Raw genomic sequence first — 25,633 nt, forward strand, 5'->3', positions numbered from 1 at the left:
TTAAGAGCTACAAAAATCAATAGAAACACTTTCTTGTAAGCATGCTTTGTTATCTGGATTTAAGATTAACAAACTAATGGAGTTGATTTGCCAGCCAAAGGGGAATTTTATAATGCTGATTCCTTTTTTTTTTCATCTTATTTTTTTGTCATAGGGAAGGCTTATTTTGCGAAATAACACAGCTGGCACTGAAACCATCTTTAACCTTAAGGGAATAGGGAAGAAACCGCTGTCACAGGGCTGTGTTGTGATGGATTGCCAAGTGAAAAATGTCATTCAAAAAATTTTATGGGTACCCAATTATACCGAGCACAAGTTGATATACAAGGTAAATTTTTGCAATAATATTGCAACTATTTTTCTGTCCAAGAACCGCTGAATTATGTATTACAGTAGCAAATATTATTTTAAATGCAGATACGCTATTAAAATTCATGTATCTGTGACATATATAAAACTATAGCTTACAGTATATGTATATGTTTACAGTCAGGATATCTGTGAAATAGTGTATGATTTTACTGTATATTCCATGGAAAGAGCTTTCCTGGTTTTTTAAGGCTGGTTCCTAAGGAGACAAAGCTTTGCTCATTCTCTAGTCTGTCCTCCCTTCCTCCTCCACTGGTTTGAAACAGTGGCCAGATCCATCAGTTTTGAAATCAGAAGTGGCTTGAGAATTACAGAGTTTCTGAAATCTTCATAAAACATTAGTATATTACAGGAAAAGGGAAAAAAAAAAAAATCTTCCTAAGGGAAAGATTGCAGAATGAGCTTACTGTGTCTAATGGTCTTATGGTCTGGACAGTCAGTCATTGCAGTAATTACTGTTAGTGTCTTTTGCCCAGTTATTGTTTCACATATGTTGGAGGAAGTTGGGAATACTGTGTTTGTTTCCTGATGGGAAAGAAATTTCAGAGGAAATAACAAACTGGAGTTGTTCAAAGGCAATGGGTCACTGCAGATATGGATCAGGTGCTGAGGTATTTGTGACTTCAGTGGATATAAGATAAATTCTTAGAAAATAGAGTTTTCTTGGTTTCTCTGCTCAGGAAGGTTTTTTTCCTATTAAATATAATCCTTATTTTTCATTGGTTTATAACTGTATTTACACAATCACATTCTCTTATTAGAAATACTGTTGTATTATTGTAACTGCAGGATTTTTCTACCATTTATTTGCATCAATGTTTAATTTCAAAGTGGTAAAAGTATTTCAGTAGTATTCTTCACCTTCCTTATCTATGTGTAGGACCCTATGTCATATGTCAACAGGTGAAGAATGTACATTGGGGCAAATAAGATGACTTCTGCTTTTTTTCTCAGCTGCAGAGAAGGTTCCTGAGTAAGAACATTTTGGACCTTACTCAACAAAAGCTCTATTTGTGACTCTATTATGGCATTTAAATATAGAGTAGATAGCATCTAGATACTATGGCTGTAATACCATTTGCTAGAAGGTAAAACCTGACTAGCTAACTAGTGTGGACTCATGAAATGAGTGACCTTATGTTTCTGCCTTGGAGCCAGTAGCACCAAATGCTGCTTTACTGAAAATGACAGATATCGATAGAGAGTAGCCTCACCTTATTTTATAAAGAGAGATCATGTGCGTACCAGTAGCACTTTTCTGCTGGTTAATGAGAACTCATGGCAGTGTGAAATCCTTCCTTAAGCTCTTGCTAGTCTCTAATTTTTTCGTTATTACAGGAGGATTTACATTTGATAAACTTTGCCTGTTATAAAAAGGTTCAGCTTCATGTTCCTAGTTTTTGACTCATTATTAAGCCTGCCAAACAAAGTAGTAGGAAATGTATTCCAAAGCAGGAAATTTGACATTTTTGTTTTCAACATTCTTAGCTTTTTACATGTGAGTGCATTTACGTTTCTCATATGTTTATAGCTTTAGCTCTGAAAGAAGTGAATGTTTTTGAAAGCTGTAAAGAGAGCTGTCCCATCTGCTTTCCCATTGAGTGCAAACTCAATATTTTTTTGACAATTAAAGTGAAAGACATTGAAATATCAAAATTCAGAAAGAATACATTATTATTTGTATATCTTTTTCAGAAACATTGTTAACTACACCAGTTTCAACTATTCCAGAGTGAGCTGGGGGTAGTTGAACTTTGACCTCCTTGCGGATGTTCTCTAAATACAAAAACCTGTGGTTTAGATGTTTTTTCTTTATTCGTGTTTTGGTGGTTTGTTTTGCCTTTAATTTTATGTTTTCCTCTGTAAAGTACTGCTTTAGAGTACTTTAAAGTGCTCTTTTTGCTCTGGGATTTTTGTGAGAGAAGTAGTAGGGTCAGCTATTTCATGCTTGTGTGCATATAATAACCAGTGTGAATAATGTATTTTCTCTATGCTAGGATTTTACCTGGAAGCTGTTGTAGAACAGTTATTGAAGCAAGGTTGGCTGGAATTGTTTAAAAAGGCATTACTATAAAACCTGCCAGTGTCTGAAAACTGTGTCCTCAACAATATTAATTTCTTCTAGCATTCTCCATCTGATGTCATGTAGAGTCTTGTGCTATTTTAATAAGTGAAGATCATTTGCTCACTTTTAGTTCCAAAACAGTTAGTTAGTAAATTAAGTTTTAATAAATACAATATATGATCCCTGTTGTCTGGATATTTGGAGAAAGGGGAAAACCTCCTCTAAGAGGGAACTGTAATCAACAACCTTGTTAGAAATGCAAAATAAACTTTATTTACTCAGAAGTGTATAGTACAAAGGGCAACAGGAAAAAGAATTGATACTGATTTTGTTGTTCATTCCATGCTGCCTGTTGCATGGTGATTTTGTCTTTGTTGGTGTTTCTCTTGAAGGCCATTGCTGACAGACCAACTCCTTCTCCTTTATAATCCAGCATCTTTGAAATTTTACCATATTGTCTTTTAGCTAAATTGATGGTTAGGTAGAGGAAATCTTGTTAGCTTTGGTGGAGACAGAACAAAGATAAAACAAAAAGTAATAGTTTGAGAAATGGGTTTGGTGGGATTTTTTGTAACTTTGTTGGCTGTCCTGGGTTCAGCAGTAGCAGTTATTTTTCTCCTTCTTGGTAGCTGGTGCAGTGCAGTGTTTTGACTTTCAGCTCGGGAACAGAGCTGATAACAATGATGTTTTGGTTTGGCCAAGGACTTTGTGAGCCTCATGCTCTGCCAGGGAGGAGGGGAAGCTGGGAGGAAGCAGAGACAGGACACCTGACCCAAGCTAGCCAAAGAGGTATTCCATACCGCAGCACGTCATGCCCAGGATGTAACTGGGAGTTAGCCGGAAGGGCTGGGGGGCTGCAGGGTTGGAGGAGGTATGGGTCGGTGCTTGGTCGGGCTGGGGTGGTGGCAAGTTATCAGTTGGCTGGTGGTGAGGTGATGTATTATCTTCCCTTGTTATTTCCTTTATCATTATTATTATTGGTGGTAGCAGTAGTGATTTGTGTTATACCTTAGTTACTAAACTGTTCTTATCTCAACCCGTGGGAGTTGCATTCTTTTCAATTCTCCTCTCCATCCCTCCAGGAGTAGGGGGAGGGAAAGAAGTGGGGGAGTGAGTGAACGAGTTACCTGACCGGGTTTAATCCACGACATTGGCTAATGAATATCTTCATCGTTGAATTGGTTGGTTGATTTGCGCTGTACATTCTCCATTGATGGAGTGTATTTATTTTCAAGTTAACTTCTCATAGGCACACTGGAACATACATGATATTTTCTGAAAAAAAAAAAGGAGCATTTAATTTACTGAAGTAATAAGGCTCAGATTATATCTAGAAAGATACAAGATGTGTCAGTAGCTGATGAGCATAATAATTTACAGGCTTGTCCATAAACAATTTACCGCACAATGACTACCTAGCGATAAGTAATTTAGCTGAATTAATACTTGGGTAATTTTGCCTTTGAGGTGTAAATTTAGCTTTACTGTTAAATTTTAATAACTGAATATATTAAACTATAAAATGAATAAAAACTAATTTCATTAAAAAAATAATTGCATTGTATATATGCTACTCTGTTTCTCAGTATTCATTATATTTATATTCACCAAAATAAGAGAACTACTGAAAAAGCGACTGTTTATAATGGAAGTTAAGTCTGGGAGGAGGAAGAGGGAAGTCTTTTCTTTCCTCCATTAAGAAAACCCTCTTCCCTCTGAAAAGCTCTCTTCCTTTTCCCATTTCAAACATATATGGAGTGAACTTGTCTGGAGAATCAATTTTTGGATGTGTGGTTGTCTGTGCAACCATTAATATGTATCAAAGAGACTTGGGGAGAAAAGTCCCTTTGGAATTCAGTGGAGGTCATGCATATGACTCCATCAGTCTACCTTTAAAAGTGCCAAGCAAAACACTTTCTGTGCCCACAAAGCTTTCTATGATTAAAAAAAACAATTTCCATAAATTCCCTTGAAAAATGTGAGTGTTTTTATGAACTATTTTCTACTGATTGATGTGTAAACCTCAGGGAAATACTGCCACTGTGCTCTTCATGGCTTTTCTAGGGGATATTACAACAGTCTTTCTTGTGATTAACTCACTCCTGGGTCTGAAAAAATGTCACAACAGAATTCATAAAGAATTGTGCACATATAACAGAGGCAGAGAATACATCCTTCTCTGGTGTTGAATTTATATAAGCTTAGTGACTACAACATAAGTGGATTTTAGTGGCTGTAAAATTAGATTCAAATCATCCTACAAGAGTAGGACATGTAAAGTATTTCTATGAAAATCCAGTCTGTCAGTCTCATAACAAAATTTTTTATAGTATTTTCTTTTGGGATTTTATATAAAACTCTGTCAGACAGATATAAATAATTGTCTGGTGTGTTGATGGTTGCTACTAATGACACCTTTGATAGTAACTTTATCTATAAAAGTGCCTAATTCTTGCAAGGCTTGGTTTTGCAGTAAAAATATAAAATGTGTTTTTCCCAGTGCTGTTCAAAATAGACATCATTAAAGTAAAGTCTCCAGAGAATTCTCAAGGCTCAGTTAAATTACCTTTTGGGTATTAGGTTGTAGAAGCTATTTGTAATTTCCAAAAGTATTGTAGAATAAGTACATAATCAAGAAGTATGAAATCCCTTGTTCTTCAATGCATTTCTATCTCAGTCCTCTCTCAGTTTTCTATGTAACCATTTTATATTTTTACAATGTCAATGAAAGAATGACATGAAGGTTGAGTATTTGTGAGATTTCCTGGGAATAAATTCCATGCAACTCAATAACCTAATCGCTGAAGGTCATATAACCTCATCAAGTTTGCATTCTTTAACCACAAGTAAATCTATGTATTCCATAATCTTCCTATCTATCCTTCCAATTTCAGTCTTTTTTGTTTCCACATTATCTGCCAGATAGGTTAGTGGTCTTGTCAGTTGGACTGGCTGGTTTATGACTCTGGATTATGTAGCACTCTTCATTATGCAGAAATGCAGGTTGCAGGTAACAGGTAGGAATTGTTTGGGGGGATATATTCAGTGCAATGCAAAGATGTTTTATTTCAGTGTAGTGACATTGCAAGAATTAAATTAATTCCTAATAACTCAAGGCACTTGCAAGGTATGTGCTGAAAGAAGGATGAGGGAAAGTAATGGGAGTTTCACTTTAAACATATGTAATTCTTGACAACACTGAAATATCTGAGTGTGGGATTGTTCAGTGACTCTTACAGACCCTGTTCTGGCCTAGTGCAGAGGAACATTTATGTTTTAATAAGCAGAGTCTGTCAATATTTTTAAACAGACTTGAGAAACAATTTTCAAATGGAAATATTGAACATATTACTAACTTTGTATGCAAAGAGATGGTGGATATATTTAATTAAGTTCTGTACATCTGTTCGCTACTTTAGCGTGAAGTATCAGTTGCCATTCTTGAAGTTATGCTTATTTGGTTATTCAGCTCTGGGGAAAAAAGAAAAAAATTGCTATAATTTTTTAGTTATCCCTTTTCCATTCCTTTTCATATTAAATAGCCATATTACAGTCTGCAGAATGAGTTTTCAACCTCTGACTGATAAATTATTTTAAAACTGTAACATTTCATAAAACTGCTCCATTTATACTTTCTGGCTGTGTGTATACAATGACCCAAAGTATAAGACAATGGAGAATACCACAGTTTAAAAATTAAATCATTGGAGATGGATTAATTTGAGAAAATTTTCTGCAGAGTCAAATTTATAAATTTAATATTAATTTGCATTTGGTTTCGTTGTGTTATTCTACAGTTCTTTTTTTCTGAGTGATAGTGCAAGGATGTAACAACCTTCATGCAATTCCGTCCTAAAAGGAGCTTAATTTTTTGGTATTGGATGGGTATAGAACACAATGTATCCTTTGTCCTGTGCCATGGTTGTCATGAGAGCATCTGTCCCCAGAACACTGCCAGTTAATTTACTCTGTATGCATCAATAACATGCGAGTTCTCACCCTCTTCTAGTGTCAAACCATTGCTAAATGCTACAGTTTCACTATTTTTGTCTTGGCCTGCTCATATCAATCGGAATACCTTTAAGACAAGGTTTTTGTCTTTCAGGTTTGCTTTGATCATTCCCAAATTACACAGTTCAAGTTTCATGACTGCAGTAGGAAAGTTGATAGCATACTGAGGCAGCAGCAGTTATGTATAATTTTTAAAATGGATTTATAATGGCCAGAAAAATAATGAAATTACTATTTCTTTGACACACTTTAGAACCCTACTCTAATATTCAGAATCTTCTTGTCTCACAAAAGCAATGGGACTTCTGATACCCAGCAGTTCTTGCTGTGATCCTAAGCCTATTTCTGTTTTCACTCCAGAAACTGATACTTTAGTCTGTCCGTTAGTTTTTATTTATACTGGATTTATACTAGCAGCAGAACATAATAGAGTGAAAATCTGTTTGTTAAGTTGTTTCCTTTTAAGCTTAAGTATATAGCACTAGAGCTAGAAAACAGGCAACATTGCTATTTTTGCCTTATTTCTTAAAGGTGTATTTATTAAGAACTGTCCCATTGTGAAACCCAATTCAATATATATCAGTTAAATAAGAGAAGGGTGAGGACATAGTGGCAATGATGGCACAAGCCTTTGTTGTGTATTAGAAGCTGAAGTTTCAGGATTTTAGGTCAGGGAAAGTCAGTAGAAAGAATGATACAGAAGCAGTGCATGTGCAGTCATGGGGGTTTGTTCATATTTGGGTTTGTAAATTTTGCAAAATCATGAACAGAACTACAGGTTTCTCTTGGCACAAATGTTTAGATAGTAACATAGATTAGTTGATTCAGCATTGAGTTATATTAATGCTTAAATTAAAACAAAAATAGGCATTCAGATTTAAGGTTTTCAGCTGAAACTTGAGCTCATAAGGGAAGCCTTCAGTACTCAGTTGTGTTTCATATCCAGGTTTCATAATCTGTTTCTTCTTAGAACAAATTATTTTACAGCATAAATAGTATCTGTGAAACTACGTGTATAATAAAAATGTTAAATACAGTACTGCTGATAGATGTTTTATTTCTGAATTCAGTGGGAAGTCTTCAATTTCAGATGTGCTCATTTTTGCATTTTAATTTCCTATTTTATGTATTGTGAAAACAGAATTCCAACTCTTTGGCTTGCATAGCTTTAAACAGTCTTCTTAAAATCTTCCTAAAAACTTAAAGAACTAAGGAAAACATTTGTGTCCTTGCTGGAGAGGATAAGAGGAGGAGTGTGTACAGTAATTTACCTTGCAGTCCCAGTTCTCTGATCATTTACACTGGGGGCATTTTGAAGCATACCACAGTTGTCGTTCTGCCCTTGAAGGGACAACTACATGAAATAGCAATGTGCATGCAGATTTCATCTTGGCATGCAGCCATGAAGCAGTATGTAGGATATGCTTGTGAGTGAGGACAATAATAGCTTTAGGAAGAGTTTGGGAAATGTTCAGAAAGTAGAACGACATGGAAAAGGCTGTTTAGAATTTAAAAATTCTGGGATTGGGCTGTGTAGCAAATTAGAAGCATGTGTGTTTATGGAGAAGTATGATTATAACTGAACTAGTAGAAACGTTGTTAAACCAAAGCATTATCAGGAAGATCAAATTTTAGACACAAGGGAGGAAAAAGAACACTCTCGGATACTGAAGCAGTGCCCATATATGTATGTAACATGACTTCCTGGCTTACAGTCATTTTTTTCCTGTTTGGTTATACAATCACTTTCTTAAAGTTAATTTTAAAATAATTTAGCTTCTGTTAATTCAATACTCTCTTTGGAAAGGTATCCAAAACTTCTCTTGATTGGCTGAATGTAGTGTTCCTTTTACTTTGACATTTTTGGTAGAAACTAGTCTGATATATCCAGCTTTTGACAGATACTGTATTACCCTACTTTTTCTGCATTTTATTCAAAGTAAACTGAAATAGAGTAGTCCATAAATGTAGGTTCACGTGTAATTTATTGTTTATCTTGTATAAAATGAAACTTGCTCATCTTCAGTGTGTAACAGCCCCTCCCTTCCTCTTTGTTGTTAATAGTTAAAGATATTTTTCCCCAATTTTTTTTTTTTTCCCTTCAGCAAGGCCTTCCAGCATTCTCTTATTGGCCTGTTCTTTTTTTCTTGTTGTTGGTGGTGGTTTTTTTGTGTGTGTTTGTTTTTTTTTTTAATTTGTTTTGGTTTTGTGTGTATTTTTTTTTTCTTTGACGATTAGTCTATTTTCCTATTATTTTCAGTTGTTGGACTTCTAATATTTGTCTTGAAATGCAGATTTATTGGGGAAGAGGAAGATTGTTGCCTTATAGGTTTTTATTCCTTTACTTGGAATAGGAGTTCCAGGTTGTACTAGCACTTGAACAAATGATTATATTAACACAAATACCCAAGACAGGACAAATATTATAGGCAATGATTTGCTGTAATTGAAGACAAGATAATCTTAGAATTTTATTTTTGTTTTCTCCAGAAAATACAAACAGAACTTATTTACTAAAAACATAAAGGTAACTTTTGGGAGGAAGAAAATGGTCCATGCAGCTAATGCTTTTACTATTGTAAAAGATATGGAAAATATATGAATAGATGAGCTGAAGAAAAAAGTCATTAGGGAGCTTTTCTGACTTGTGATTTCACTTCAAAATTTCCCTGAACAGCACAGATACAATTTTATTATTTAAGGTAATAAGAAATTCCCACATTCTACAGTATTACATGGTATCCTGAAAAGGTTTTCTAAAAGGACTGCATGCCTCCGTGGAAAATCATCACCCATCACCTTATGTCCTCTGCAGAAACTGCAGTGTCAGTTTAAAATGCTGTCACTCAGCAGCTGTTTGCTTCACCCAGTGGCAGAGGTAACAGAAGAGAGGGTGTGAACAGAACCATTCATGCAGTCTGCCTGTTGGCTTTCTGCATATCCAGTGGCTCCAGCAGATAATCATTAGCTTTGGTTGCTGCTGCCTCAAAATTTAACGTCTCTTACATGAGCAGCTGATCATAGTCTGTCTGTGGCAAACTTATACAGGTGATGAAGAGACAAGATGCAATTCAAAAATACTCTCAGCCTGTATTCCTACAATCAGCTTTACAGTTTACAAAATCTAAAATTCAACATATGAAAATTGTATCGGTCTTCATTATTCATATAGTTACTATGTGTGCCATTGCAAACATGTCATTTAAAAAATATATCCAAAAGCATGGTTTATTATAATTTGAGGTATAGCAATTGATGTTAAAATGACACTTCAGATTTTGCTTTGCTCTGCTTAGGTAGATCATTACCATTAAGCCTCTTTGTAACACTTCTAAAGAAAATGTATGTAAAATACTAAGAGTCTGTCTGTGCAAATCTATACATATGTAAGTAGTTCCATGATCTATGTAAGATACTTTTACTCACATGGAGCAAGGACTTCAAAATCTGTGCTTAATATAATCTGTATATACCAGCACTACTCTTACACTATGTATTCTTTTCATGTGCATAAAGGTTACAACTTAACAATAGCACACTTCATATTCTACTTTTCAAAACAAGTAGAATGGATATTGTGTCTGTAGTGTTCTTGCAAATGTAACTTCCTTTTGATTACTTTTGATTCTTTATGAATTTTCTTCTCCAGGTATTTTCAGATCTTTCAATAGTGAGTGGTGCATCTGTTATTACGGTACAACCAGGTGACAAAGTTGCTTATACTTTGAATGTGTCTCCGTGGAAACGAGGAGTCTTTCAAGGTACAATATAGAACCCAAATATATAAAATATCCCTGTAAATTAGCAGATTAAACCTGCTTACATTTAATGATTGCATTTCTGTTCAACATGACCTTTCTTCTAGAATAAGGCTATAATTACTGGTAAAACTAGCTTTTAATGCGTCTCATATTTTTATTTGTAAAGATCTATTACTGCTAAATATGTGGTCAGGTCCTTCAAAAATGCTGGCATATGTGCAACTTTATGCATTAAATTAGTTCCGTGAAATTTGATTTAATAATGATTTTGAACTATCGCCAAGTTCTTGGCTTTAAATTTAATTTTCCAAATTAAATAGCTGTTGAATAGCTGGTTACCTTAACGCTTCCAGAATCAAAGGTTTAAAGGCAGAATTTGATTCTTCCCCTAGACTAAAGTTCAACCTGTTAGCCACAAGGCAAGCTTGGCCTAGTACAACAAGAAAACTTCAATGCCTTCTCGCTATATTTGTATCCCTGAGAAAAAAATCAGTTTCTATGAAGAAGAAGAGTCAGCTTTCAATGAAACTTGTGTCCATCAAGAGTCTTCACCAGGAGATACTGAAGATATACTATAATTTAACTTATGCCTTGTTTTTTTCAGGCTTTAAAGATTTAGGAATATTCTCTTCTGGTTTAGAAAATCCCCAGTTCTTTTATATATGCTGAAAGTTTCAGTAGAAGAGGTTCCAAGGGATCTATCATACAGGAAATTAATACCAGGTGGTAATAGCCATGCCTTCAAAGGCATGGTGATGGCATGTTCGGATTGAAATCTCCTATGTTCTGTCATTCACCTAAATTCTATTATAATGGTTTCCATTATGTTTAGAATTATTACATCTTCACTAAGTGAGAAAAAGAGAGAACAATCAGTCTGTCTAGCCTGACAGAAAAGTTATTGGTTCAAAAGGTGGGAAACAATGTATGCTCTTTTTTTCCTTTCCTAGAAAACAGTTCATTTATTTTGTGCTTTAAAATAACTTCATAGAAGTTTGAAGTTATCCTTTGAAAAGAGACAGGGCCCAGTTATCTACCATCCACTTCCCGGCCCAGTGCTTGCTTTAATCACTACCTCAGGAAGTCATGTTCCTTCTTCCTCTGCAGTGGGGACAGTTTTGGTTGCATCACAGAGATCTGTGCATGTTCCCTAATCAGCTGCTCTACTAGAAAGAGGGGTGGAGGAAAGGAAAGCCACTGTCACAGTCTGGACAGCTGATTTCACTGTCTGATGTTAGCTGATACAAACCTAACTATAAGGTGTTCTAGCTAAGGAACTGCTTAATTTGTGGATTCAGGTCTGCTTCATACTGTGCAAGGCTGGGAAGTAATATGTGTACCCAAAGAAGAATTTTCAGCTTCTGGGAAACGTTAATGTCAAAGCTGAGATACATGTGCATTTTTGGCACTTTCAGGATTGTTCAGCAGCCAGCCTGAAGCTTGAGGATCACAGATTAGATGTAGGTGATTCAAGTGGGAATTAATTAGAACTCAGGACTTGTAGTCCTTTCTAGGTGAAGATACTAGAGATAAGGTATAATCTAAACCCCCGAAAAGAAAGGTACTCTTTATTCAGTTTGGTGAATTTGTTCAGAGGGAAGTAAATGACCCATGGGGACACAATGTTGACTAATTGAAAACAGAAAGCAGTGTTCAAAAGCTATCCACTGAATGAATAAATCTTATCCTGGGTGGAAAAAAGAACAACTATTTGGATACCTATTGGATGTCTCTGTCATAGTGCTACTGGATGATTTAAAATTTAAAACTCCTTAACTTGTAAGTACAAAACTTTGTAGCCTTGGCATTTTACTACTATTTTTGTCATATTAGAATAAACTCATAAAAGTACTTTCACCATACAAATTGCTGTACTGAGTAAATGGTCTGCATTTTTTCTTTACATTCAAAGTTCTTTTTGTTGCAAAATTATATAGCTGCAAAATTTTTTTTTTTTTTTCTTTCCTTCTTGCTATTTTATAATTGCTAAGCTGAAAACGGGTCCAGTTCTTTTCAAAAGTCTATTTGGAAGCATTCCAATAGAGGGCTAATATTATATGCTTCTGCTGGTTTGTAGCTTATGACAGCTTTAACGCCGAAATAATAGTTAATATCTCACACAAGATTCTGGCACTAGATAAAATTCCTTAGCAATCTATTTTCTAAATAATAGACCAATTTCCCTTAGGTTTGATAAAGCATCTTCTACTTATTACTTTATCTTTTATCAAACTCGCTTCTGCTTTCCACAGAATAGACCAGAATTTTTCCAGAATAGAGAAAAGCTTTTAATGCTTGAACATTTCTTGTGCAAAAAATACATCGTTATAGTCAGTGTTCTTTCATCCATAAAATTTTTCTAAATTTTGGAAATAAGCTTTCTAATTTTATATATCATATTTCATTTACATTTTTAACTGTTTCTGTATTAAGTAAGCACCAGGCTTTTGTGCTACTTGGAACTTTTCCTTACATGGAGGAAAAAAGGCAGTATATTACATGCCATGGCCGGTCAGACTGTAGCTGTAGGCCAGTTTTATTGAGATGATGAAGATTATGCCAATACATTCTGGCCTGCAGATGAGTTGATTAAACTTATTTGTTTAACAATTTTTTTCTGTTCAATAGTTGTGTGAAATCTGATTAAAAAAAAGCAACACAAAAAACCCAACAAAAAGTTCCATTTCTTTCTTTGACAGAATTCTGCAAATTTCACTGATTGCTCTAATTTCAATGGAATCATAAAGTCATATGTGGGAGGAATACCTATCTTCTTGTAGCCATGGCTGTATTTTCAGGACCTGTCCATACCTTTGCTGTAAGCACTTTTCAACTGCATCACCATAACAAATGGAATCTAATTAATCTGTAATGAAGACAAAGCTAGAAGGATCTTCTGGTCGCTTGATTTTCATGAATGGCTCTGGCATACCTCCACTGCTGGGTCACTGGAGTTCACTGAAGGAGGGCTTCTCTATTCATACATGGCACTGCCTGACAAGCCGGTCCACAGCATACCCTTTCCTTCTAGTGCATCCTAGTGCAGTTGCATACTTCTGTATGCTTTCATATCATGGTTTCATTGTCATATTAAGAACAGACAGTGAGAATTATAAATAAAAAAAAAATTCACCTTTTTATTAAATGCTACAAACCCATATAAGAATAGTAGTTGACAGCAGGATTTGCCACTTTCTCATTTCTCCTATGTATAAGTCTTAGCAATTATTCTAATTTCTTTTCATTAACACAGGGAATAATTAATTTAGATGCAGAATAGCAACAAAAAGTAGGATATGCAGAAACTTTAGAATTTACATTTCTCATTGTAGAGGTTTTCCCATTCAAAATAGAGATTATAAAGCAAATTTATTTTTGTCAGTACAAAAATTGCCAGATGAAAAACAGCTAGTATGAATTGCAGTCATATTTTTAATTTATAGAATCATAGAACATTTAGAGTTGGAAAGGACCTTAAGATCATCTAGTTCCAACCCCCCTGCCATGAGCAGGGACACTTCCCACTAAACCATGTCACCCAAGGCTCTGTCCAACCTGGCCTTGAACACCGCCAGGGATGGAGCATTCACAACCTCCCTGGGCAACCCATTCCAGTACCTTGCCACCCTAACAGTAAAGAACTTCTTCCTTATATCCAAGCTAAAATTCCCCTGCTTAAATTTTAACCCGTTACCCCCTGTCCTGTCACTGTAGTCCCTAATGAAGAGTCCCTCCCCAGCATCCCCAGAGGCCCCCTTCAGATACTGGAAGGCTGCTATGAGGTCTCCATGAAGCCTTCTTTTCTCTAGGCTGAGCAGCCTCAACCTTCTCAGCCTATCCCCTTCATACGGGAGGTGCTCCAGTCCCCTGATCATCCTCATGGCCCTCCTCTGGAGTTGTTCCAACAGTTCCATGTCCTTTTTACATTGAGGACACCAGAACTGCACACAATACTCTGAGTGCGGTCTCACAAGAGCAGAGTAGAGGGGCAGGATACAGTTGGCTTTCTGGGCTGCAAGCACACGCTGAAGGCAGTTCATGTTAAGTTTCTCATCGACCAATACCCCCAAGTCTTTCTCCACAGGGCTGCTCTGAATCTCTTCTCTGCCCAACCTGTAGCTGTGCCTGGGATTGCTCCAATCCAGGTGTAGGACCTTGCACTTGTCATGGTTAAACTTCATGAGGTTGGCATCAGCCCACCTCACAAGTGTGTCAAGGTCCCTCTGGATGGCATTCCTTCCCTCCAGTGTATCAACCGAACCACACAGCTTGGTGTCATCGGCAAACTTGCTGAGGGCGCACTCAATCCCACTGTCCATGTCAGCGACAAAGATGTTGAACAAGACCGGTCCCAACACCCATCCCTGAGGGACACCACTCATTACTGGTCTCCAGCCAGACATTGACCCATTGACCACAACTCTTTGTGTGCGGTCATCCAGCCAGTTCTTTATCCACCCAGTGGTCCATCCATCAAATTGATGTCTCTCCAATTCAGAGACAAGGATGTCTTGTGGGACAGTGTCGAATGCTTCACACAAGTCCAGGTAGATGACATCAGCTGCTCTACCCCTGTCCATCAGTTCTGTAGCCCCATCACAGAAGGCCACCGAAATGGTCACGCGGGATTTCCCCTTAGTGAAGCCATGCTGGCTGTCACCAAGCACCTTGTTGTTTTTCATGTGCCTTAGCATGCCTTCCAGGAGAATCTGCTCCAAGATTTTGCCAGGCACAGAGGTGAGACTGACTGGTCTGTAATTCCCTGGGTCATCCATTTTCCCCTTCTTGAAAATGAGGGTTATATTTCCCTTTTTCCAGTCATCATGAACTTCACCTGACTGCCATGATTTCTCAAATATGATGGACAGTGGCTTAGCAACTTCATTTGCCAGCTCCTTCAGGAGCCACGGATGGATTTCATCAGGTCCCATAGACTTGTGCACATTCAGGTTCTTAAGATGGTCTCGAACCAGATCCTCTCCTATAGTGGGCCTAAGGTCTTCATTCTCAGAGTCCCTTTGTCTGCCTTCCAAATCTTGGGTGGTGTGGTCAGGGCATTTGCCAGTAAAAACTGAGGCAAAAAAAAAGTCATTCAGAACCTCAGCCTTCTCCAAATCCTGTGTAGCCAGTTCTCCTGATAGCTTCCGGACAGGGCCCATGTTGTCCTTAGTCTGTCTTTCATTTGCAATGTAACTATAGAATCCCTGCCTGTTACCTTTCATATCCCTAGCCAAGTTTAATTCTATCTGGGCCTTGGCTTTCCTAACCTGGTCCCTAGCTTCCCAGACAACATCCCTGTGTTCTTCCCAGGCCTCCTGTCCTTGCTTCCACTTATTATAAGCCTCTTTTTTCAACTGAATTTTCCTCAGGAGCTCCTTATCCATCCAATGAGGTCTCCTGGCCCTCCTGCTGCACTTGCTTCTGGTGGGGATGCAACACTCCTGAGCTTGCAGCAGGTGATTCTTGAATATAAACCAACAGTCTTGGGCCCTCCTGCCCTCTAGGGCTATATCCCATGGAACCTTACTCAGCAGGTTCCTGAAGAACCTCATCTCTTTGGTAGAGCTTTTTTGAGGCAGCAACTATGAATCTACTTCATTGGTCAGAAAAGAGGTAAACATAGAAACCCTCCTGCTCCCAAGACCTATACTTATTCAGGTCATATTGGTATATTTAAACCACAAGCTCAACATTTCTATATCTTTTCATAATTTGTGATGAATTCCATAGCTTTCTGGTCTTGTTTTCAGTTAAAATATTGTGATATTTTGGGCTTTTATCATCTCTCTGCACCAGAAAATAATCATGTACAAACCAGATCTTTCAAGCAGTCCATTAAAGTTATACAGAAAAGAAAAAGTTGAATATTTCTTGCTTTTTTTTTAATTGAATTTGGGGTTGGGGTACTGTACTATATAGCCAATGAGTCAGTCTAACAAACCAGATCTTTCAAACAGTCCATTAAAGTTATGCAGAAAAGAAAAAGTTGAATATTTCTTGCTTTTTTTAATTGAATTTGGGGTTTGGGTATTGTATTATATAGCCAACGAGTCAGTCTAACATGTGGTGTTGCGTTTAAAATTTTATTGGGAAATAGAACAGCTTGCCTTCTTTTAAAGGGTTGCATCTTCTCTGAAACAATATAAAACAAGGCTTCAGTATTAATATGTGGACAGAAGTTGTATAAAATGTTTAAAGAGTGGACAGTAAATCTGCAGACTTTGGTTTTGACCAAGAAACATTTAAAGCAATGTTGTATCAGCAAAAAGAAAACCTGCACAGTTATGTAATTTTTAATTATTAGTTTTCAGTGTCATTCTAGGAATACTTGCATTGTTGCTTTGACAAGTTTAATGTTATATATATATGCCAAATGACAGCTGAGGAGTGGTGTTTTCTGACTTACTTAATGGTGGCATAATAGTCTGGTCAATTCAGTGGGAATTATGTGTTTGTGATGTTGTCAGCCATGATAATTTGGCAAGTTATGTTATATAACATATGGCACACAAGAGCAACTAGATGTAAGAAAAAGATCCCCAAACATTGGGGACTGTTGTGCATGAACAAATTCTCATTTGTCAGTTGCTTTTCAGTATCAATAAGGTAACATAAGATGCTGCTGGCATTACTGACAACAGTGAAAGCAACAGTGGATTCTGCAGGATGGCAGTGCGTACACAGCAGAAAACCTAAAACTTCCTGTGTCAAAGCCGTTTCATAACATAGGAGCCAGTTCAGCAGAACCTTATGAAAAATGTAAACATGCTTATTTGTTATTTTAAATCTGTCATTTTTGATGCAGTGGTGTTGCACCTGTCCAATTTATTTTTAATTGTCTCATAGGGTGCTAGGGACTCTTTATTACTCTTCATTGTATAAAACTCTTTTTCCCGTCCTGCTAAGCACCTTTTTGTTGGAATATTTTGTAGTCCATAATTTGAATAAATATATTTATGTGTCATCAGCTATCTTAATCTCCAGTAGTGGTCATTGGATTACGCCATTCACTCTTGAACCATGAGAGCAGTCTACTTAGGAATACTTCCTACATTAATAATATTAATACACTTTTTTGTTGTTGTTGTTATTTATGAAAGAAAAGTTATGAATATTTTAAGACTGAGCAGATAAACTGAGTTTAAAAGTGTATGCCGTCTCTAGTAATCTCATTATTTTTTATTGAAGTATGACAGATTTAATTGGGTGCCTTGTGGAGCTCTGAATGCATTACATCAATCCAGTTACCTTTATTGATCACGATTTTAGCCTCATTTTTATCAATTCTGTTTGTTTGAGATCTGTTTTCCACAAAGAAGGAAAATTGAGTGTCAGCAATAATTCAATTCTTCAATGATTTCTTGATGTTACTATTGTTGGTTTATCAGCAAAGTGGTTTAGCATTTCAAGTAGTATTTTAGTTACCATATTTCTTCCACTAGCTCTTGAAATATTCTTGAGGATTAGTAATTTACATATCTGGAACTTTTCAAGCGTTCCAAGTTTTGCTGCACATAGAAATTCATTATTCAGAGTTCTTTGGCCAATTACTTTGGTGCTTTTGAGAGCATGTTTTGTGCAGAGCCAAAAAAGTTATGTTTGGTTTACCTTTCTTCTACTGACTTATGAAATAAAAAATTTAAAACTGTGAACACTCATGTCCCTTTCCTTTCTCTCACATGCATAAATGCACAGCGCAGTATTTTGAAATTGTCACTGGAAGCAAGAACTATAAGGAAAAATTACTTACATTTGAAAAGAAGCATAGCAAAAATTTTCATATAATTGTTGGCATCTTTCAAGTATATTGGTAGTTAGGATAGTATTTAAAATTAATGAAGTCTTTCTCTTGCACTTTTCTTCTCTTTAATATTGTGCTGCAATAGACCAAGATTATAGGATTATATATTGAGACATAAAATCAGATTAATTAGTAATCCTAAAATCCACTAGCCATCAAACATGTCCTCTTACATTAATATTTATATACCTTGAGCATTTTCCTCAGACTTCATTCCCATGAGCTGTAATAATACCATAACGGTTATATTTTTTTATTTTAGTTACACAACACTTTTAGGAGAAAAAATAGTTAATTTCCTTGGACTCAAGATGTAATTTTTTATTACCATAAATTATATTTGCATGGCTGACACCTGGAGTGGAAGCTTTATTTCATTTTTTATTAGTTTTGGAGTGAAGAAATACTCATACATGTCTGGCAGTGTGTTTTATGAAGCTAATGCCCTGCCTAATATAACACCTGCTATCTATTTGGTTTAGGTGTAATTTCATTTGTTGCTGAAGTTGAAGACCAACAGCAGTCTCGACATAACAGATCACCAGAGAAGACAGATGGTGAACAGGCCCTTCAGAAATTGTCAGCAGAGGTGCCACAAACTGTTGATGCAGCAAACATGGGTATGTTTGTTACTATGGTTAAGTAAGTTTGTATAAATTTATATCATAATTTCTTTTTAAACTGAATGTGTCTTTAGTATGCCAGGTCATATGCCTGCAAACAGTATTAAGTCAAATGTTTCTTTCAGGCATATGTGAAACTTCTCCTTTTATGATATCTGAAGAATTGTAATGAATTTTAAAATCAGATTTTATTTATTTTTTTTTTTTTTTATAGTCATATCACTGAATTTCACTTCTTGTTGGAGAGGGGCAGCATTTATGAAATGCTTTCTTTTAAAAGTTTCCAATAATATTAATAGTGCTGATGTCAAAGCAGGCTGTTTCTGACATTCATATTGCTTCACTTCATTGCACGGTAGAAAAAACTTTCTTTTAACTGTCAGTCATAGAGAGTCCTTTGGTCAATTAAAGTTAAATCTAGGAGAAAATTCCAGAATATCCAGTTAAATTCAGATTGTCACCTCCTAGTTTCTGCATAATTTTTGAGTTTTTAAGTGTTCCTGCAGAATACTTTTGTAATTACAGATGTGCACCACAAAGGTAGGGATTTTGTTTGGGTTTATTTGTTGGGGTTTTTTACATTAATTTAGCCTTTTTTTTTTTCCTGTACATTTGCAAGTAAAGCTTTGACTATGGAATTAACTGTGCTTTTTATGCTTTTAATACCTAATTTGGAATATATTTAAATTATCCATCATTATTATGTTACATGGCTAAAGCATATTTCTTGCATGAAAAGCTATCAAGGAAAGTTCTTTTTGACCTGAAAAAGAAGATGTTTTAATCAATATTTAGTTTTTAGGAAATGGAGAAGAGCTTGCAACTCAAGATCTTTTAGTTTTCTTTAAAACTGTATTTTCACTTCAACAGAATTTATCTTGTTTTAAAATGAATTTTAAAAAGGATAAAATTAAGGTGATAGATGCAGGAAAAGGAGTAGATATAAGAATTAGCAGATTTCAAGATGTCAGCAGGAATTAATATAAAAAAAAAATCTAGGGTGGTGCCAAGCATATCTCTACTGAATCTTCAATATCTACTGAAAGCCTGAATCACAGAATCATAGAATCATAGAATAGTTATGGTTGGAAAGGACCTTAAGATCATCAAGTTCCAACCCCCTGCCATGGGCAGGGACACCTCACACTAAACCATGTCACCCAAGGCTCTGTTCAACCTGGACTTGAACACCACCAGGGATGGAGCATTCACAACTTCCCTGGGCAACCCATTCCAGTGCCTCACCACCCTAACAGTAAAGAACTTCCTCCTTATATCCAATCTAAACTTCCCCTGCTTAAATTTTAACCCGTTACCCCTTGTCCTGTCACTACAGTCCCTAATGAATCATAGAATAGTTAGGGTTGGAAAGGACCTTAAGATCATCTAGTTCCAATCCCCCTGCCATGGGCAGGGACACCTCACACTAAACCATATCTCCCAAGGCTTTGTCCAACCTGGTCTTGAACACTGCCAGAGATGGAGCATTCACAACCTCCCTGGGCAACCTATTCCAGTGCCTCACTACCCTAATAGGAAAGAATTTCCTCCTTATATCCGATCTAAACTTCTCCTGTTTAAGTTTGAACCCGTTACCCCTTGTCCTGTCACTATAGTCCCTAACGAAGAGTCCGTCCCCAGCATCCCTATAGGCCCCCTTCAGATACTGAAAGGCTGCTATGAGGTCTCCATGCAGCCTTCTCTTCTCCAGGCTGAACAGCCCCAACATTGAATTGAGGACATTGTTCTTAGATAGAAAATCCAAGTTCACTGTTTGCTGTTATTATTGATAAGCCTTTAACTTAGTTTGATTCCCTGTTAACAATGTGAGACTGACAGATCTACTTATGCATTTGGAATGTGTTTTTCAAATATGTCGGTGGGTGACTAGGAACAGCAATCTTCCATCTTACCTTTAAAACAACCAACGGTTTCTGGTCATTTCATAAAATACTGTTGTCTGTCACAGCCATTCATTTGTACTAAACATCTATAACTTTTACAGCTGAGGAAAGTATCTGCTGAAAATGCGTAAATAGAAGTGAAATGTAACAAGGTGTGATGTAATTTATATAATAGTACTAGTGTATTCTGAAATTATTTCAAAGGGGAACTAACAGTCTTATCTTTATCCTACACAGTTTTGTTTTACATCTATATTGTTACTGTAGTTTTTAATTAAAGATAATTATTCTATGGCTTTTCAGAGTAGAATGACTGATGGATATTTTTGTGTTTTTTCTTAATTGCAAGGTGCACACCACTAGTAGAATGCAAACCACTTGCATTAGACCAAAGATCACACACTGAAGATATCCCCAAGGATACCTGTTACCAACCTGGGCTAACAGAAAATAGTAAATTTCTGATGTAGTGTAAATTAATATACAAACTTGATTTAGTAGCAGCCAAAACAAGTGTGAGGTTGCCCATGGCTGAATAAGGTTAGAAAAAGATTTCTAATGGTAAACATATGTCCACCAGACATTTTTGTCTTGCTGTCACTCAGTGAAAATTATTCCTTTTAAACATGCTAGAAACGATTACCTTGTTATACACACCTTAACATTCAATATCATCTTAAGATTGATGGCTTGGCTTCATGAGCGAAGATTTGGGAAGGGCTTTACCCACACTAACTACAAGCATGATGACCAAGGGCATGTGGATAGGCAAATCTGGTTGGAAAAAAGGCTGCTTAGGCAATCAGGAAGTTTCCAACCTGGACTGTTATCTCCTGGGGCAATCTCAATAGATCAATGTCCTGATCCGCCAGCATGCAAGGTTGGATCTGCAGGTTCCAATGCACCTTGGCACCTGCCGTTTTGACCCTCGCCTGTCCATACAGACAAGTGAGAGGAAACCCTTCCAGCCGCGCAGTGGATTTTTTTAGGTGAGTCTTGTTCAGAATGCATGGGTAAAGCCCTTCCCGAATCTTTGTTAGTGAAGACGAGCCATCCTCATAGGAGAAGGAAAACTCCTAACTTCAAATCCGGGCAGATGGTGCTCGTCTAGCCTTGTAAGATCTTCCATCTAAGAGAAGGACACTCTTACAAAACCTACGACCTGAGGACTTTGCTGTCATCGTCCTAGCTAGCTAGGCCACGGCAGATAAACTTCAGGTGTAAAGGTGAGGCCAGTTCTTCTTAAGATACACACATTTAATATACATCTTAATTATACATGTATTTAACCTTTTTTTTCCTCCAAATGACATCGTGGCTAATACTGTAAAAGGTGATAATTTCTAGAATAGTTTTCATATATTATTTTAATAACTTCTACCAAAATCACTTATTATGCTCTTCCAAAATGCATAATTTGTTTATGATCTCTTTCTCCTTCAGATGTAGCTAAGAAAAAACATGTTTAGTGCTTGCAGTGAAAACCACTGATACAGGAATCCTTATGACAAATCCTGTTTATGCTGCCTTATACTAGGGGAAGAAAAAGAAAAAATCCAAAACTACATCTGCAGTGCAGATGTAGTGACAGGGGCTTGCCCCTTTCTAAACTGACGTGGGTTTTTAGGTCTTTCCAAAGCATATTTCTGTCTTTTGAGAAAAGAGGTCCTAGGGTTTTTTCTCATGGGAGCCAGAAGTGAAACAAGACTAAGTGGTTGCTAAGACTGAAAGTAGGTTGCAGCTGGTCTTCCATGTAAGATTTATTTTTAGATATTTTTATATATGAAGTGATATTTGATATTAGTCATTAATAGATATTTGCTTCACAGTCTGCTGAATTGTCAAAATTCCCTTTCAAAGTAGAGGAAATTTTTCTGCTCTACTATGGATCCTGTGGTAACTTCTTAAATTGAGCTGTCCTTGCACAATTGCCCCTGTTTTGCACTCTTTGCTCTATAGCATGTGTGCAATAGGGAGGATGTTTGGCTCAGCTTCTGCTAGACCAGCTCAGCCCTCCTCAGGTATCTGTTCCAACAGCTCCCCTGTAAAGAGGAGTCAAGAGTGAGAAGCTGGTGCAGTTGCTGCAGCGGCTGAGATTTGCACTGCAACTGCAAATCCCCCTTTATTCTTCCAGAATCCCTTTCTCCACCAGCAAGCCTTAACACAGAGCTGGCATTTAAGCAAGAGCTTTTAATGTCCCTGTCACTGGTGATGTCTCACAGAGCTGAGCACTACAGTTGCAGAATATTTGTTTGTAGGACACAGGAATTTTGCACGTGCTGTTGTCTTATTCTGGCTGCCCTGAGCATTGCTTTTATCAAAAGATTATATTTCCCATTGTGTTTGTCTTACGGAATGCATTTACATTTTTATACCATTGCCAAGTTTTTTGATTTCTTTGTACTTGAATAACATCAAAAAGATACGCTACTTATGAATAAGCCATAATAAAAAAGCACAGTCCCAAGGGTTAGGCCAGACATTCATTCTGGCAAAGCCTGTTTTAATTATCTTTTTAAAGCTAATTTGTGATTCAACCAGGCCTTCAATGACTCATAACATTTCCCAGTCTACGTTGTTGCTGTAGTTCTCATAGTATGTTTCTGGCAGTTTAGTGTCTTTCTTGTGGTCTTTAAAAAAGCCTGTTTTCAAGTGGGTTCCTTGAGGAACTGACACCTTTGAAAAGTAATGATTCTTGCATATGTGGTCCTTCCAGACTTTCAGACCTGAAATCAATCCCTGAAAGCTGAACATCTGTAGTAACACACTGGGGTATTCACATATGGAGGATATTGAAATAATTTCTTTGTGCTAGTAACTGTTGAAGGTGATTAAGAGGAAAGCAGTACTCAGGATGGCAACACTTTAAAGTAAGACTTTGCATTTATTCATGATAATGTTTTTAAAAGATTGTAAGAACTGAGTATACAATGGTAAATATTAGGATTTATTATTAATGGAGTAACATGATTAATATACGTTTAACATATTCAAGGTATAATTGATATATCTAATATGCATATTTATTTCTGGAATTACTATCTAACAGGAATATCCTTAAAAGTTATCTACCTCATAAATAAATTTTGATTGTGTCATTAAGCTATTTTTCAGTCTAATCTGCACACTGTATATTCAAGCATATTGTACTCCACCATCAGATTAGTTTGTTCTAATTGAGTCACTCTCTTCAGGAAAAAAAAAGATACAGAAAAAATATCCAAAGAAAATTATCTCTGTGTAAACTGCATGCATATTTAAAAATGTAAAATACCAAAGAAGGCTTGTTTTTTTTTAGATACCATTTTAGCATTTGCATCTATGCTTATGCTGGTGCATACAAGCTTTTGGGGACATTTTAGCGTATGCAGAATATTAAGGATTAGGCGGTTTTATGTTTTTTTCCTCTGTCAAAAAGAATGTTCAATTGTTAGCTTTCTCAGTAGGTGTCCTACTGCAGTCTGCTAAGTGTTAACTCATTTTCCTGTGCTCTTTTGACACTTGCAACAGCTTGATTCCCCTAATAAACTAACCCGTTATTCTGAAACAATTCAGATGTAGCAATGCTTCAAGGACCTATGGCCCACATGGAATTTTGTGGGGCATGGTATGTGTGCAATTAAAAATCTGTGCAATCAAAGTGTGGTAGCCCATTTAAAATTAATAACAAAAGCAGTCTGTAATTGCTCACAATGTAATGCTGCCGGTGAACTTTAGGTTATGTCATTCTCCATGCAGCAGGTGTTTTGAGATTGCTATGCTGAGAAGGCTAGTAATGGTGCATCTGACCTACCCACAAATAAGTCACTCCATTTGTAAACCTGTACATCTGTATGTTTTTGGTTGTAGCATGTAGGATTGCATTAGCTTATAAATAGATTAAATTTTCTTACCTAATTAAAAATATGTGTGAAATTAATTTTAATTATTCTAATAGTCTATATAAACTATATTACTGAGAAACACATTCATTCTGTTATGTCTGACAGACCTCAAATATTTGTATATGTATGGAATTTTGTCAATTAGTAGCCCATTTAATAAAAAAAGTCTGGGGAGAAAAAATCTTGAGCAAAAATAATGGGTATATTTGTCATGGTTAAATGGCTTCATGCACTCTGGACTTCTGCCCATCCCTTTAAAGTTCATCTGTGAAATGTCAGGTGTGCATTGAAACACAGCAGAATCTGTGCAGCAGAATCACACTTAAATTTCTTCATCATCTAATCCTCTCTTCAGCGATAGGGCTAACATGATAGGTCCAAGTGTAAACCCTTATAAAAAATATCATTTTTGAAACAAAATAGTAACAGAGCTAGGAGCAGAGCAGTAGTTTTCTTTATCAGCCAATGCCCTTGCTATTTATCTAGGTCATCATTTCGCCTTTTCTACTTTGTCATGCTTGCAGACAATTCTTTTTTTTTCCCTTAGCAAGTACTGAATTATAAATGCACAGAGAGCACATAATTGTCATGAAAAAGAACACTAACATTTATCAGTCCCTAACAGTCATATAAGCACGTCTAGAGCGGAAGATAATGGAGTGAAGAGAGGACAGAGGGGAAGGTCCCTAGAGGAAAGTCTCTTCTATTCACGCTGTTTCAATTGCTATGACCTGTGAAAGTATGCACTGAACCAGAAAAAAAGTCAAACTTTAATATTTGGACACTTCATAAGAAGTGGAATTTAATTAAATACATTGGTTTTTTTTAAATGTCTTCTACAGTGTGGTGTTCTTTTTCTGTCTGAATAGTTACTTCAATCTATTACATGAATATAATTATTATGATGACAGATTCAGATTACAGTAACATCAACTAGATTGTTTAAGAGCAATTACTTAGAATATCCTATTGCTTAGGGGTAAGAACAATTTCCTTCAAGGTGTATGTTCAGTCTCTCAAGCAGAGAAAAGAATTGCATATGCATTCTCAGAGCATGGTAGGGCAATCCAACAGTTAAGGTATAATATAACTAGATACACAAATCCAGAGCAAAGGGTTTATGTATTTTATTCTTTGTTGCAAGTTTCTGAAAAATGAGCATTTCAGAAATACCAATTTAAATATTAGGTTGAGTAAAAATTATTTTTTTAAGAT

The 25,633-nt window shown here is 36.3% G+C and overlaps 1 protein-coding gene across 1 annotated transcript in view; it reads left to right on the forward strand.

The window, feature by feature from the left end:
• CFAP47 (cilia and flagella associated protein 47) overlaps positions 1–25,633 on the forward strand; it is a 291,654-nt gene that overhangs the window by 153,102 nt on the left and 112,919 nt on the right. The window contains exons 50-52 of the mRNA XM_057411837.1: positions 155–328; positions 10,095–10,206; positions 18,490–18,627. Of these exons, the coding sequence (XP_057267820.1) occupies positions 155–328; positions 10,095–10,206; positions 18,490–18,627 (424 nt within the window). The remainder of the gene's footprint in view (positions 1–154; positions 329–10,094; positions 10,207–18,489; positions 18,628–25,633) is intronic.

The sequence above is a fragment of the Pezoporus wallicus genome, unplaced genomic scaffold (assembly GCF_028554395.1).
Source record: "Pezoporus wallicus isolate ANWC-B61680 ecotype Strahan unplaced genomic scaffold, APGP_CSIRO_Pwel_v1 contig_1438, whole genome shotgun sequence".
In the NCBI taxonomy this organism is placed as follows: Eukaryota; Metazoa; Chordata; class Aves; order Psittaciformes; family Psittacidae; genus Pezoporus; species Pezoporus wallicus.